Below are 15,671 nucleotides of genomic sequence, written 5' to 3'. Positions count from 1 at the left end.
TCTCCCCATCTTTTGTATCTACGCTTATCCATAGCTGTCTGGCCTGTTGCACTGCAGTTACATTAGATGGGCTAAACATATAAACTCCCAATGACTTCAAAAATCCACCAAAATTTGCCTTTACCTTTATTGGGACAAGCAAAATGCACAATATACATATTGCAAGCTTTCGAAGCTCCACTGGCTTCTTCATCAGGCAAGGTGTTAAAAACCATACAGGAGAAAAAACTTGAAGATGTTAATTATAGGCCACCTTCTAGTCATTCTTCTTTGGAGACATACATTGACAAATCCATGTTATCTGTACCTTCCAGAGGGAGAGAGGTAAGCAAATAGCATTTGCAGCATGCATCCACAAAAGCAACAGATCAGATGTCCTGTGTGGTGTATATTCTGTAGGACTGGGGATGGAAAGAGGTCCATCATCTCTCTTGCTTCCTGGTTTCAGATGCAGGGCTCCACAGATAGAAAAGGAAATGGCTGTACAATCACATCTCTTCAACAACCCACTACTTTGCCTTCAAGATGTCACGTGTGGGGCAGGCACATATCCATGGGTCGGAGGGCCATTTTCCACACCTCCTGACACTTGTGGGCTGCACTGCTACCATCAGCACTGAAGCAGAAGTGAGCTATCAGAAACTAGAGGTCATTTCCAAGTTTCTGTGGCATGATTTTCTGTTATTTGCGGGCTAGAGAATAGTGCTTATTGGCTAAATTGTATCTCCTGAAGTAATTTATCCATCCACAAACTGGATTTTTAAAGGCAAAAATGTATTTAAAATGATCCCAAGAGTTGGGAGTTAAGGGTAAAATGGGACTCCGCCCCCCCCAAAAAAGGGTCACATGCAACCCCCCGTCTGCATGATTCCCACCCCTGCCATAAGATATCCCCTATAAACACAAAATCTTTACGCTCCCTAGCAACTTAATTTTGACCATAGTTAGAAAGAATATTGGGGCTTACTCGTACGCATTACCAATGTCTGTTATAAAGAAGAACAAAATTAACAAAATTTTCTTACCTGTGAATTATACTACCTGGAAAGGAATGAAAGGCACTGGCCGCCATTTGCTTTAAGGATTCTGCATAGTATTTAAAGCCTGTTGAACATTAAAAACTGTACCACCATGAATAACCTAATCCTGCACTTCCACACATGCTTTATCTGAAGTTAACCATACTGCAACTTAAAACTTTTTAGTAAACTTAGGGCTGGAATCTTCAGCTCAACATGGAGAGTCTTCAAGCTTATGACGATGTACTTTAAGTTGTCAGATCTGTCCATTTCCACCCCAAAATAATACCCCCAGAGTAGCCAAGGAATAGAGATACGCACTTTAGTGGTCATTTTTGCAGTATTATGTTGGAATGAAGGGTAACTCTTTTTTGTTTTGTTTTTTCATCAAGCAGAGATAGGCAGATTGTAGCCTACAAGCTCTTTTATATTGCCCCTTGGTACCCACAACTTATTTTATTTTTTAAAAGCCTATCATTTTTGCCACCAAACTAGTAAACACATGATAATCATTAGAAAAGGCGGTAACTCCACTATAGTTTAAATCAATCAGTTTAGTTCCTTTTTAGTTCAGTATCACTAGTCAATATTCAGTTAACTAAAATAAATTTAAGTCCCCTTAAGGTTCATTTACATATAAATATACATTCAATAATAAGTAAGTATGAGTGGGAATTACAATGTATTCAGTACTTGTCACCTCAACACTATACCCATAGATTTTGCCTTTTTTATTATTATTATTTTATTACACATACACAACCCACCCTTTCATGGGTATAAAGGTTTGTCCACAGGTGCTTTACTCCATGCATCTGATGAAGTTGATTCAGTCTATGAAAGCTTATACTGCAAACTTTTTTCCTGTTAGTCTGAAAAGTGATACAAGATCCCTTTGCATGCTGATCCAGACTAAGTCTTATAGTTGGGTTTTTGTTTTTTGCTTTATAAAACTTTAGAGCACATATACACAATAACTAGCCAACCAAGACTAGTATATCCCCTGAGCACTTGACCCAACTTGAAAACTGGCCCCTTAGCAGTTGCCTACCCCTTCTGTAAAGAATGTGGAGTCAGAAGGGCATTGCAGGAAAAGGATTTTTCAGCAGGCTACAAAAGCTTTTTGAGATTTTTTCCCCCTCAGCTGGAAGCCACTTTTACACATGAGGAATCACCCAATCCTGGAACTTCTTTCACATCTCACATCAGGGATCATGTCAATGCAGTCACAAGCAGTACAGAGAGATTACATCTATAGCAGCAGATTGGCTATTTCAACCCACCACAATTTTTGAGAATTTGCATTAGCAATAGAAATCACACTTCAGCTTCATTCACACTTTGTTTCCTTACAAAATCCTCTTAAAAATATTATACTGGTGCAGAGAAACAGATCTTATATGCTTTTGCAACCTTTCCCTTACCTGAGAGCTATCAAACAAAGGGGTCTCTTTCATTAAAATGTTTCGCCAATCAATTATAATGGCATGGAGAACACCGCGTTGGAAAACCTGTGGGTGTTCAGGTGGTGTTGGGCTGCTTTTTGATAGATGGATTCTAGCAATCAAAAGGCATTATGTAGCTAATTTACCTTTTTCTCTTAAACAGATTTTTTTTTAGGGTGAGGAAAGTTCATGTCAAGAAGCAGCAGTAAGAAAACACTGGAGGATTATTGTTTGGACTGTCCCCCAAAAACCCAATGAATGAATCAGGGCAACTGCACAATAAAAGTATTGTTTGGAAGCACCTTTGGATTACAGCTCCTATCATCCCTGTCCTTGCTGGCTTGGAGCTGATAGGAGTTGGCATTATGCTTTGTAATGCATTATGAAGGCAGGAATGTAATTTAGCACAGTCCTAAAATCTTCCTTTGCCCTGCAGTGGTGAAAGCCAATTTAGTAGCACAGGACAGCATGCATTCTATTTACTGGTGCCCTGGATTAAAGGGGAAAAGAAGTATCTACAGCATTATGCTGAAAACACTAAGTTGGGGGAAAGTATTTAAAAACTGATTTGATATATCCAATATTAATTCCAGAGGCATGCATAGTTATAACACAACACATCCTCTTCTATTGGAACATATCCACTCCATCTGATAAATATTTAGAGAACTGCAAAATAAGAAGCAGCATTCCTTATCACAGAGATCTTATCCCCTCTTTTGTTAAAGTGACCTGATCTCTTTGTCTGTTCTGCATAATATTTTTACTATCCCTTATCTGAGGGTTTTTTTTAAGAAGGGGAAAAATGGCTGTCAGTTGAACCTACCAAGTTCAACCTAATATTGTAGCTAGGAAGCACATTTTGCTAGTTGTGCAGTGAATGGTTCCAGCAGGAACTTCACTTGTTGAAGCAACACAGGTAGTTTTCCAGGGAGCGAACAGCTTGGGCAGGCTCATATGAGCAGATCCCTCCCAGGATCCTCGAAAGTGTTCCTGTTCAGGCACAAGTCACTCCCCAGGTAGAAAGGCACAATACAACACTGTTGCTTTGTTCAGTTGGAAGTTTTCAGTTTTTTGTTTGGTACAGCATGAGAATCCTCTGTGTGCTCCAATGTTATCTTGGTGGGTGCCTTTTTCTCACCAACTACCTGGGTCTCAGAAGCTTTAATTGCCTCTTGCAGGAGACGCAGCTCCCTTTTCTCTCTGCGTTCTTCCATCTCTTCAATTTCATCTGCAAACAAGGCTTTCAAAGGCATGATCAGTTTCGGAATAGCAGCAAAATCACGAAAACACACCTGGCAACAAAAACTAATGTTAAAAGAGCAGTAATAGTGAAAGATCACCAGCCACGAACTATTTACATAATCTTGTGAGCTGTGTGTACAGCATGTGCCATGACAATTCTCTATATACTAAACAAACACAAAATTCCTTTCTCTAACCTTCCATTCTCCTTGACCCGTGTAGACCACATGACAGCAAAGTTTAATGCAAGCCTGAACATTGACTTGTTGCTGGGGTCTTTCGATCTCTAGTGTCACCACCAGTTTCTCCAGCATATTCATATATGAAGCTGTAAGCACCAGCAAGGCCATCCCACAAAATCTATAACAGAATTCTTCAGTCCAAACTGACTCTTGAATATGCTTTGGATTACAGCTCCATAAGCCCAAAAATGTTGCTAACAGTCAGGGACAATGTCCATAAAGTCTGGAAGACCAAGGGATAAGCAAATTTTCCAGGTATCCATCACCCTGCCCTACCATTTGTAGACATGTGTAGGTATGTGGAGGCCATGTGTAGGTGTGTGGAGGGACATGTGCTGTCAAACAGCATCCAAAATTATACTGAGCAGCAATATACTGCTTCTAACCAAAGGAAAACTGAGTGAGGTTTTAGTGATACTTCTCAGATCCCTCACCTCCAACGCTGAGCAGCTTTTGGAAGTGCCTCTTCCTCTTGTACAATGGAAAGGTGGGAAAACATGCTAGCTTCAGCTAAGGTTTGGCAGAGGGACTCACATTCCCATCACTGAAAAAGGTCTGGAAGCACTTCTTTACCATAGCAAAGAGAGGAAGAGGGGAGGGAAAAGCTGGGAAGGAGACTTTCCTGAGTGACACAGCCCAGGGACACTCTGCATGCCTTTGGGTAGTGACATCCCACACTGGGAGAAAAGTGAGATGTAAAGTAAAGTAAAATTATAAATTGTTATTACTATTATTAAATACATTTATTTAAAAATGTTTAAATAACACAAAATAAAATCATTTAAATAATAATAATCATAATACAAAGTAAGTCCCATGCTAGAAACCACCCATGCCTGGCCTTTTCTGAGGAGAAGGTGGAGCAAGAAATATACAATCTTGGGCAGTACTACTCAACTGGACAGTACATCTTGCAGAAATGGTGTGCAACGCTTCAATACACCTGGAATTTCCTGAGGGGAAAAGCAAGTGGGAGTGAGAGTTCTTGGATTGGGGGGGGGGGGGTTGCTGATCTGCCATGGTGAGGCATTTGTGGAAGCCTTGTCAGAAATAATGGGAGTACTAGTATGTGAAATGTTGAGCTGAGGTATGGAAGAGACTTGTCAAAAATTGACTCTATATGGATTTAATAAAGTAAGTTCTGACCTCCAAAAGTAAAGTGAAAGAGGGTTTTTCAGCTCCAGTTGAAGGCCTCTTCTCCCACATCCTCATCTGTCAATTAAGACTGTGTTGCCATCCAATCCTGCTGGTTCATTTGCTAAATGTTTTTAAGGAAACGATTTTTTTCCCTGAAAGTGTTCTGCACCCAGGAAAAGAGAATGCACTATAAGGCAAATGGTTAACTCACTTGCATGTGATCAAATGCAATTCCAACCTTCTCACTGAAATCCTCACTGAAAAGAGGGATTTTAGCATAGCGTTGACTGAAATGATTGAGCATGATGAATTCTGCATTCATCTTCATTCCAACCCCAATTGCCTGGGAGGTAGTGCTAAAGAAAAGAAAAGAAAGAGTAGAGCACAGGGTCAGCACAGCATGAAATGAAATAAGCTCTCCCTCACACATTATCCTAGCAGTTATCCTTCAAAGCATAAAAGCCTAGAAGGACATGAAAAAAACACATAACACCATAGGAGCAAAATTATTGTTTCTGATTCAAAGCTTCCTATGGAGTTGAAGCATTTTAGTTGTTACTATCAACTGCTATACTATTTCAAATACTATCAACAGGCTAGCAGAAACCCGTGTTAACATTTTGTGTTTGGCTCAGAGCTCCTGCCCTGACTCTACCCCAGTTAAACTCTAGGGAAGACTGTCACCCCATATCATTTGACCCTAACGTCTGGGAATCCTGCCACATTCTATGAAAGGAAACCAAAGTTCATCCTGCAAAATATTAAGAAAAGCTGTAGCTTTTCACTGCATGCAATTCTTTCTTTCATGACAGAAAGCTGTATTTCATACATCGCATAATTCAATGGTTAGCCTGCTTGTTTGAAGCTAGAGAAAAAACCAATAACACAAGATGGACTTCACAGTTTAGACCTAATCAAAGTGTGAACCACATTAGTATCAAGGGCAGAAAGAGCGAACTGGTATCTGCACCAATCTTACCACAACTAGTACAGAGCACAAAATATCCCCAGATATTTTCTATTACTAGATAGATTGAAAATTGCTCTAGCCTTTCATTTCTTTTATGCAGCTCTCCTTTAAGAAAATGGAAATTTAGTCCCTTGTAGAAATTCTTTTACCTGTGTGTCTTCTCGATAGCTTCCTCTTCCAAACCATCCTCTAGTGTGGCTTCATGAATCAACAGAGAAGCATTTTTTCCTGTGAAAATACTATTTGTCAGTTTGAAGAGTACGTAATCATCTAAGTGCATCTTTTAAGAGAGAGAGATTTGGCTTGTCTCACAACATTCTCAGAAATTGACTAAATACACAAGCATGTACAAAACCTACCCATTTGAACTAAAGCCTCACAGGGCATTGTGTCACCAGAATAGACTATTTTCCACCCAGACTTGTGGACCATGGAACAAGCGAAGGCATTCTTGCAATGTCGGACCTCACATGTCTGAAACTGAGTATCGCAACATGTTAGTCATCCCAGATCTCCTGCATGTGCCCCTCCCTATCCCACATTACTCCACACCTGCCTTACCCTTGAAAAGTCATATTTCTCCAAAAGCAGACTAATGAATGCTTTTGCTTTAGGTTTGAAGACATCACACCCTTCCATTAAAAACCGGGCAGGAATCATGCTGCAAGGAAAAAGAAACACCAGAGTTAAATTAAAATGATAATTTCGTTTTATTTTGAGATCTAGACAGCAGGGTAAGAACAGCTATAGCTAGTCAATTAAGCTCTTAAGCCAGAGGTGCAAAAATTATAGCCCTTCAAATGTTTTGGAATAAATTCCCACAGCCTTTTACCACTAGTCATGCTAGGTTGGGTTCATCAGCATGGTTGGGAGGATCACAGGCTCCCTACTTCTCAATCTAAAGGACCAACGCACATTCCAGGACATCCTTCTTTTCTCCTAAATTTTTATTTGTCATTTGCTCCAAAACAGAATAAAATCTACTTTCCCAGCCCTTAGGCATCATCTGGCAGCAAACTGGTTTCCCAATAAAGCCCACTAGTCTTGATCTCATGACTGGGCCATGAGGAGGGCCATGGAGAGAAGGCAGCAGCAACCAGGGTAAAACGCTCCATTGCTGGCAATCACAGCAAAGAAGACAGGTTGCTTTATTTCCCACAGTGTATTGGAGCTAGTGGAGCTAATGGTAGATCAGGCAACACCTTCTTTCACCCATACCTGAGGGAGTGCATACATGCACCAACCCCTGCTGATTGAGGGACAGCTACATATTCAGAAAGGAAAAGTCTTAGAAAATTCTAAGTACGGGCCTGTACAGATGGGCAGCATGCAGCCGCCCTTGTACTGACTGGATTGGGGCCCATGGCCACCACATATCATGGTCCTGATCCATCCTCCAGAGAACTCCTTTTTGCGCCCTCCATGGGCCGCCATAGGGCATGCCTTTATGATGCCCCTTTGGTGCTGCATCATGTGGATGCAGCACCGAAGGAGTGTCATCATGGCGTGCAACATTTGGACTGGTGCAGGCCAAAATGGCGCTCTGGGAGCAAGGTTACGCCGTCCAATGTACGTTGTAACTCCGCCCACAGAACGGCCTTTCGGGACGGTCTGTACAGGCCCTACATCTCCATTTAAGAAGCCTGAGTAGCACGATACCCCAAACATGGGGGGGGGGGGGAATGGTGACATACCAAGTTTGCCATACTAGTCCCACCCTACAATTAGCCCATCCACCCCAATCCCTGACACATATATAAGAAATCCAATTTTTCCTAAAGCTTCAGACTAAAAAGTGAGTTTTTTCAAGGTGAAGTAGTACAGAACTGGAAACAAAGTGAGCATAACTTTTTTGTCTGTGTAGATAACCCTTTAGTCTCACAATGACAGTGAAATTCTTTCCAGCTGATGTTGTAGGGTTTACTTTTATTCAATAATTTTCCATAATCATGTTTAGAGATGTTATTCCAACAGACACACTGTCATTAAAGTTATTCCAACAGACACACCGTCATTCAGCACATTACAAATGATAGAGGCAAGCAAAGTTAGAAAGAGGGTGCGGGGACCTGGTGGAATTCTTATGCAACTATTCAAAAATTATTGTCAAACCAATCCAAATGTATACAGGGTGTCCCTTCTATATATTAGCCTTTTTTCATACTAAGAGTTCTCGATGTTTTTATTTCTCACTATGCGTCTAGTTTTAACATAAACTGGAGATCTAATGACATCAGGCATCAGCAGTTGTATCTGACAGGCACACAATACTTCAGGATTTCTTGTTAACACAAATCATTTGGGAGTACCTACTCACTTGATGTGCCCCAGAATCTCTTGGCAATGATCATTATATTGATGCAGCCACGTCATGAGCTGTGTGGGTGCAACCAGTAACAGTGGGCTAGGGGACAGACCCAAGGTCATCTAGAGTAAAAAGAAGTAAATGTGTAAGATTTTGTATTTCAAAGGTCAGTACTACATCAGTTAATCACATTTGTAACACCTGGATTTTAGCTTTAAAGCTGAAGTACTTACAAATGCACGATGTCTCTGCAACAAGATATTCAACAAGCCCTATGGGAAAAAAGTTCAGTCTTTTGTAAATAAATGAGCATTGAGAATATTGCAAATAAATAGTTTCCTTCACACTTCAAGTGAAGATTGCAAAACTGGGAAAAACAATAATTTATACAAAGAAGATGCCTTCACTTCACTCATAAAGCAGTGAACAGAAGATACCTTTGTCCAATGCTGACTCTTCTAAGGGCTGTATCATTACAATCCTTAAAAACAAGGATTTGCTTATGTCCACCATCTTGCCCAATGATGGCAATGAATTCAGGTAGTTGTTTAGCCACTCTATTGTTGCCACTTCATGGTAGGTAGCCAATGAAAAAAAGTAGCTTCAAAAATTAACTATACAAACTTGCTATGTTTAATTTGAAACAATGGAGAGAAGATCTACCCCCCAAAAAATTTAAATGGCCCGTTCCGCATGGGCAAAAAGTACGTGCTCAGCATGTACTAGGGTTAGAAAGGGGCGTCCTTTCCAGGAGCACATACACCATCTTGACGTAGCGTACGCTTAGCGTCCGCACGTCTTGGCGCCATTATGATGCCGCAAGTGTGACATTGGCACTTTGCGGCATCATAATGGCGTCACAAAAAGAAGCCGCTTTTTTTGGCTTCTTTTTGCTGCGTGGAGCAGCCGCGCAGTTTGGCCGCTGAGGCTGCTCCACGCAGCAAATGAGGGCGCCGGCAGACCACCCTTTTGGGCGGTCTGGAAAGCGCCAATGATTTGTAATGGAAAAATAAAGCAACAAAACACACTTATACGCACCGTGTGATGATCAGCATGTATATGAGACACAAATACAGCTGCAATGTTACACAGTATTTTGTCAATTTCATCTCCATAATGGCGGCAAAGCTGGCCAAATGTTCCTTCTCCACAATCCAGAATCAGAGACTGATTAGAGCTGGTAGAAGCATGAATAATAGTAAATTATCTTGTTATGTCTGTCCAATAGGCCTGGAAGTAGTCTTTCAGGATGCCTCACTATGGGAAAACTCAGCCCAAGAGACCTTGCTGGGTGTCAAGCCACCATCACAATGGGTACCAACGCAAGATACAGCTTTCAGCATTCTTCCAACCCAAGTTGTATACCCCTTTGCTCTGGGGATGTCTTTCTGGCTCCCCTCCTCAACAACCTTCAATCAATGGCGAAATGAAAGGCTTCCACAAGCCTTTGGCTTGTTGAGTCCCTGACATTAAGATGCATGCATCCAATCACATTCATTTGTTTTTCATTTTTGCTGGTTTTAGATTTGTAATAGAAGTTGATTGAACATTAACATTTGAAACAGAAATGTAATATTTGCATTAAACAAAATGTTGCAAATATTACATTTCTGTTTCAAATGTTAATAGAGCTTCTTCAAGACACAGCAAGTAGCATTTAGTGGTGCAATCAAATTAACCTTCAAAAGAGAGGGGACCATCACATACCAGGGAGCCATCTACTAACTATGTCTTCACTTTGATGGTAAAACCAAAGTCAAACTGAACAGAGGTGGGAGAGAGTGTGCCTGCAATATTTTGAGGACTGGGTGCCCTCAAATGTGTATCATGCTGAGCCCAATCTTTCCTTGTAATCAGTTAGCTGGGATTTGTGCAGGTCGCCAATGTTGAAATGGGCTGGATGAGGGCTAAGGAACTGAAGATGAACCCCAGTTAGATGGAGGCTCTGTGGACTGATATTTCCCAGGTCTGCAAACTAGGTAAGCAACCTGCTCTGAATGAGACTGTACTTCCTGCTAAAGGAGCAGATGTGAAGCTTGAGAGTATTCCTGAATCCCTTTCTGTCCTTGAAAGCCCTGGAGGACCCTGTGGCTTTGTGTGTCCAGAGTCATCTTAAACTAATCCTCTAGCTACAGCCTTTCCTGGACAGGGATTAATTGGACCACACTAGTCCATGTGCTAGTCAGCTATTGACTTCCTCATAAGACTACTGCAATGTGTTCTGTGTGGGTCTCCCCTTAAGGAGGATGGAAGCTGCAGGTAGTGCAACACTAGGAACATCTTATAGAAACCATTTGACTGCAGTTTTAAAGGAATAGAACTGACTGGTAAAACACTTCCACTCTGAATTCAAGGTACTCATGATAAAGGACAGCTTTAAATATAGCTAACACATAAGCCACACGTTTTATTTGTGGTTGAACCCTGCTCGCTGCAGATGTACAGCAGGACAGTGTTTGGCAAACAACCGAGTTACAGTTCCTTTTCTGTATTATTGTTCATATTGGTATGATCTGCCCTGGTTTCCTTATTAGAGACTGAACATGACATATTGTGTCAACTGAAGGTACCTACCTAATATTTATCAAAGTGGAGCTAACATTCCGGATTTTCATTGGGATTGCAGAGCCAGTTCCTAAGAATATAACTTCTGGGTAGCAATCTGCATTTTCTAAAAAGAGATAAAAAAAAATAATGAAATCCCTGCAAACCAGAGTCCTATATTGTCATCAATTAGCAACCTAAAAATCAGACACTGTCATGAGTAAGGAGATATTCATGTTATATGTCTAATTGCCCTCTTCCTCTTACTGCCCTCTTTTTCAAGAGGGGAAAAAAACTTAAAGTTTGTACAATAGGCCCTTGGTATCTGCTGGGGTTTAGTTCCAGGAGCCTCCGTGGATACCAACATCCATGGATATTCAAGTCCTATTAAATACAATGGGTAGTAAAATGGTGTCTCTTATATAAAATTGCAAAATCATGGTTTTCCAAATTTATATATTTTATTAATATCTTTGAGCCATGGATGCTTGAATCCATGCATAAGAAATCTGTAGATACTAAGGACTGACTGTATATAATGTTGGTTTTCTTCTCACCCTTGTTTACTTGCTGCTGACTAAGCAGTACATTTTTACAACACAAGGGGGATTGGGACTTCTAAGTGGTGAGCAAGAAAATCATAGTTTCTCAGGAACAGATAAGGGGGAGACATTACTGCTACTACAATAATAATAATAATTTGTTTTATTTATATACCGCTATTCCAAAGATCATAGCGGTGAACAGCAAGTAAGCTAATTAGCAAGTAAGCAAGTAAGCAATCCTTGCAAATATTTCAAGGAAGGTTCCTTTACCAAGGGAGGGAGGGAGGGAGGGCAAGCACTGAATAGTTTACTTCTAACATCACTAACCAACTTTTCAATCACTGTGTTTAAAAAGATTTTTGGGATAAATAATTTACAAATTCCCTTCGCGTAAAGCTTATATCTCTAATATGTAGCCCTCAAAATCTATCACGAATAAAAGATGTATTTTTCCTATGAAAATTTCTTGTTAGTCCTTTCAAAGCATGCTACAGGCAACTTACTCACCTGACATGGTTGATCTGACTGGTAAGCTCTCTTTGCATTTCTGCACAGAATCCTGGAAGTCAGGCAATTCCAAGGCTTCAGCTACAAATTCAGATGGATTACAAGCCGTAACAACCTCCCTGGAAAAAAAAAGGTCAGAAATTGGGACAAGGCAAGATAGACAACAGAAATTTTCCTCAAAGCTTTTCCCAAGTATCCTCTTGCTCCCTCAGTTAGCAAAAGACATTAGCCCTGACAGCATTTACACATTTCACCTGAGAACCCAGGCAATTTCAGCACAATCAATTTGAAGTCAACAAACTAAAAAGGAAGATCCTGAAACAAAAGAACCTTTTCAAAACTATTAATTCACCCACACTTCAACACTCTACATACTTCCCCTCCACAACCAATTCTACAATCCACCACATCTTACTTCTACAAAGTGTTTTGAAAGCAACCCAAGGTCTGAATTTACACTTGGGGGGGGGGGGGGACAAACAGATGCTTAGGTGTAAAGTAGAAGGCTTTCACGGCCGGCATCCAGCATTTTGTGGGTTTTTCAGGCTATGAGACTGCGTTCTAGAACAGTTTATTCCTGATGTTTTGCCAGCAGCTGTGGCTGGCATCTTCACAGAACCATCTCTGAAGATACCAGTCACAGCTGCTGGCAAAACATCAGGAATAAATTCTTCTAGAACACGGCCTGACAGCCTAAAAAACCCACACAAAACTATAGATACTTAGGTGACTTGCACCTGCCACTGTTCTTGTCTCTTCTGTCCCAGTCTACCAAATTTTCTTGTAATGTCTAGTTTAAACATGCAGCTTGGCAACATTACATTCCCTACTAGGCCCTGATGTAATATACAGTGTGGTTTAATAGGTAACACAATATCAAGTTGTTCATCATTTGATGTTCATCATTTGAACTATTCATTATGTTCTAATAAAGTTGATTTTAATGTTAAAATAAGGTGAAGTTTAAGAGGAAGAGAGCAGTAAGCAATACAACATCAGAAGCTCCATACCCCTCAAGGTGCAACAGAATATAACAATTCCAGTGTTAGAAACCAAATAAGCATAGAGAGACAGATCTTTATATGCTTTCAAGTCTCAGTCCAACCAGGGCAAGTTTCAGTGCTACCAACCTTTGCCATTCTGGCTTGGGTCTCAGCTGATATTTGAGAAGGCATTCTCCTCGTGTAACTGGCACACTGAACACAGCCTCTTCTTCCTGGTCAAACAAAAAGATATGAGTGTGCGATGTCAACCTTTTGAGAGACATCTCACTTTATTTTAACGACTTTACCTTGCTTTGATAGTTGGTGAGCAATGGAAAGATCTCCGGATGGATAAGGTTGAGCTGCGTTTGAATTTTGTGACTTCGGAGATGATGTACCGATTGGCAATTCTCATTAAGTATCAAGTGCTGAGTAGTGGATCCAAATCTGGTGGAATGAAAGAAACCAAGAACACATTGGTACATGTTAGAGCTTGATGTCAGATGTCCTAAAATGTAGTGTGTGAGAGGAAGACACAGTCAGACCAGAATTTTGTCTTCTAGCTAGGGTTTTTCATGTATTTATTTCGCATAACTACAATTCACATTCAAAGTCATAGCCAGGTTAGTCTAGAAAATCAGTATGCAAAGGGATTTAGTTGCACCTTTAAGACTAACTAAAAGAAAGAAGTTGGTAAACTTGAGCTTACTTCCTCAAATGCATAGTCCATATGCATCTGAGGTAGTAGGCTCAGTTATACAGAAGCTCATGCTACCAACTTCTTTTAGTTAGTCATAAAGGTGCTGCTAAATTCCTTTGCATAAGTTCATATTGTTTACAGTGCACTTGCATTACAAGATCTAGTTCTTCCTGTTTTAAAAGGCAGTTTCCCTGGGCTCCTTTATAGAATAATTAGCATATCATTCACAATGTGAAAGCTTAGCTTTTCCATCAGCCTGCCAGAGAAGAGTTTTTGTTTTTTTTCAGGATGCTGGCAAAACCAGCTCTGCTGAAGAAACTCCTATAAAATTTGTTTTTAATTGTACTTTTTGTTTTAATGCTGTGAAGCCGCTCTGAGTCCCAGGCCTGGGAAAAGAGCAGGATAGATAGATAGATAGATAGATAGATAGATATAAAATTCATGGAGTCACCATAAAACAACAAGCAAGACAGACACAGAGTCTTACTGAATATACATTCAATGAATAGCACAATAAAGTGAACAGTGCTTAATGATATGCAAAGTTCCACATGTCGCAAGAGTTTCCATGGCGGACCATCTTTTCAGATCAAAGAACCTATATGTGGAGTAGACTACAGTAGGGAAACTGGACTACTCTTGTCATATAGGAACTTACTGAAAAGGCCAGAAAGCCTCCAATTTTCACAGTGGCCTTGAACTTGCAAGGTGACTGTTTCACGATAACTCCTGTATTGCCTTCATCACAGTAACACTGATCAACCAGACAAATCTTTAAGGATTGCTAAAAATACACGAGAAGCATTTGGACTCTTGAAGGGTGCTACATAAATGGTAACCATTATTATGCTAACAATATAGTATTAGTAGATGTATTAGACACCACTGCTTAAGACTCTGGCACCATGCAATCACAGTTGATATCAGATTTCAATCCATTAATGTCAATGAAGTCTAGTACACATTTCAACCAAATTTCATTTGTGCTGAGTAAAAGGGCAATCTGTAGAGGAAATTAGGCCACAGGGCAGGGATAAACAACTGCAAAAGGCACAGGGACCAAATATTGCCCCCAAATTAGATGCATGCAAAGTAGAAACACAAGTTACTTTGGGCTTTTGTTTTAGACATTTTTCCTGCGGGGGGGGGGGGGGGGATGGCATTCTTGTGTTTGCATCAAACCTAGAGGCCATTTTCTGTTTTCAGGGCAATTTTTAACAGAATGCCTTTAGGAGGAGCAAGGTGGTCCTTTTTGCACTTCAAAAATTCCTGTCAATAGCCATATGTGGCAAGTAGGCTGCAATTTTCCCCACCAAAAGTATACAATGTGTTTAATTTCACCCAAAACACAAACCTTTCTAGCCACTGTTTATATCGGCTGTCCCGTAGAATTGGTTCTGGAGTTATATGAATCACTAAAGCAACAGGATTCTCCTGCTTCCCTTCTTGATACCTAGAAAAACATTGAATGTACAATAGCAACATTCAAAGTAAGACACAGACCCTTCTTTAGACACACTACATATAAACAGAAGGGACAGGATGAAACTCAAAGGAAGCTGAGGATCCCAGGGAAAGTGGTGCCTTCTTCCTGAATCAATTGATACTCAGGTGGAGTGAACAGACTTTGGTAATACTCTCAGTGATTAGATTTCTATAGAAGATTGCACGTTCACTGCCACATCATGCCAATATGATTTGGGTAGAAGTTGGTTTAGAGAGAGATGCTCCCTTTTGCTTAATTTTTCATTATACACAGCTCTAGGAAGAAGGCAAAATATTCTTTTCTAATGCCATAATCCCTTATGTATTTTGCCATCTTTCATGTATTTTTATTTTCCAGCCAGCTGGAAAATATGGAATATTTTAAGGCTATTCTCTCTATATGAGAGGTGAAAATCATGTGAACCTCCAGACATTCTTACAGTGCAACCTCCCAGCATTCTTCATCCTTGGCTATGATTGTTAGGGCTACTGGAAGGCCACAAGATTTCCTCGTGTACACTATATAAAATATGTGAATGATACA

General features: G+C 40.4%; 1 protein-coding gene across 1 annotated transcript in view; it reads right to left on the bottom strand.

Annotated features, from left to right (window-relative positions):
* Window positions 1-138: 138 nt before the first annotated feature.
* Window positions 139-15,671, bottom strand: part of LOC149322047 (zinc phosphodiesterase ELAC protein 2-like) — a 34,389-nt gene continuing 18,856 nt past the window's right edge. Inside the window, exons 12-24 of the mRNA XM_089533772.1 lie at window positions 14,997-15,095; window positions 13,251-13,389; window positions 13,090-13,175; window positions 11,960-12,078; window positions 10,938-11,034; window positions 9,402-9,540; window positions 8,597-8,635; window positions 8,376-8,485; window positions 6,620-6,719; window positions 6,418-6,538; window positions 6,208-6,286; window positions 5,300-5,444; window positions 139-3,759 (exon numbers count right to left, since the gene is read on the bottom strand). Of these exons, the coding sequence (XP_089389898.1) occupies window positions 3,517-3,759; window positions 5,300-5,444; window positions 6,208-6,286; window positions 6,418-6,538; window positions 6,620-6,719; window positions 8,376-8,485; window positions 8,597-8,635; window positions 9,402-9,540; window positions 10,938-11,034; window positions 11,960-12,078; window positions 13,090-13,175; window positions 13,251-13,389; window positions 14,997-15,095 (1,516 nt within the window). The 3' untranslated portion in view covers window positions 139-3,516. The remainder of the gene's footprint in view (window positions 3,760-5,299; window positions 5,445-6,207; window positions 6,287-6,417; window positions 6,539-6,619; window positions 6,720-8,375; window positions 8,486-8,596; window positions 8,636-9,401; window positions 9,541-10,937; window positions 11,035-11,959; window positions 12,079-13,089; window positions 13,176-13,250; window positions 13,390-14,996; window positions 15,096-15,671) is intronic.

Source organism: Sceloporus occidentalis, unplaced genomic scaffold, assembly GCF_023333645.1.
Source record: "Sceloporus occidentalis isolate IW3139 unplaced genomic scaffold, rSceOcc1.0.p SCAF_1, whole genome shotgun sequence".
Lineage (NCBI taxonomy): Eukaryota > Metazoa > Chordata > Lepidosauria > Squamata > Phrynosomatidae > Sceloporus > Sceloporus occidentalis.
The sequence above is the reverse complement of the archived record's forward strand: the minus strand, read 5'-3'. Positions and strand labels throughout refer to the sequence as shown.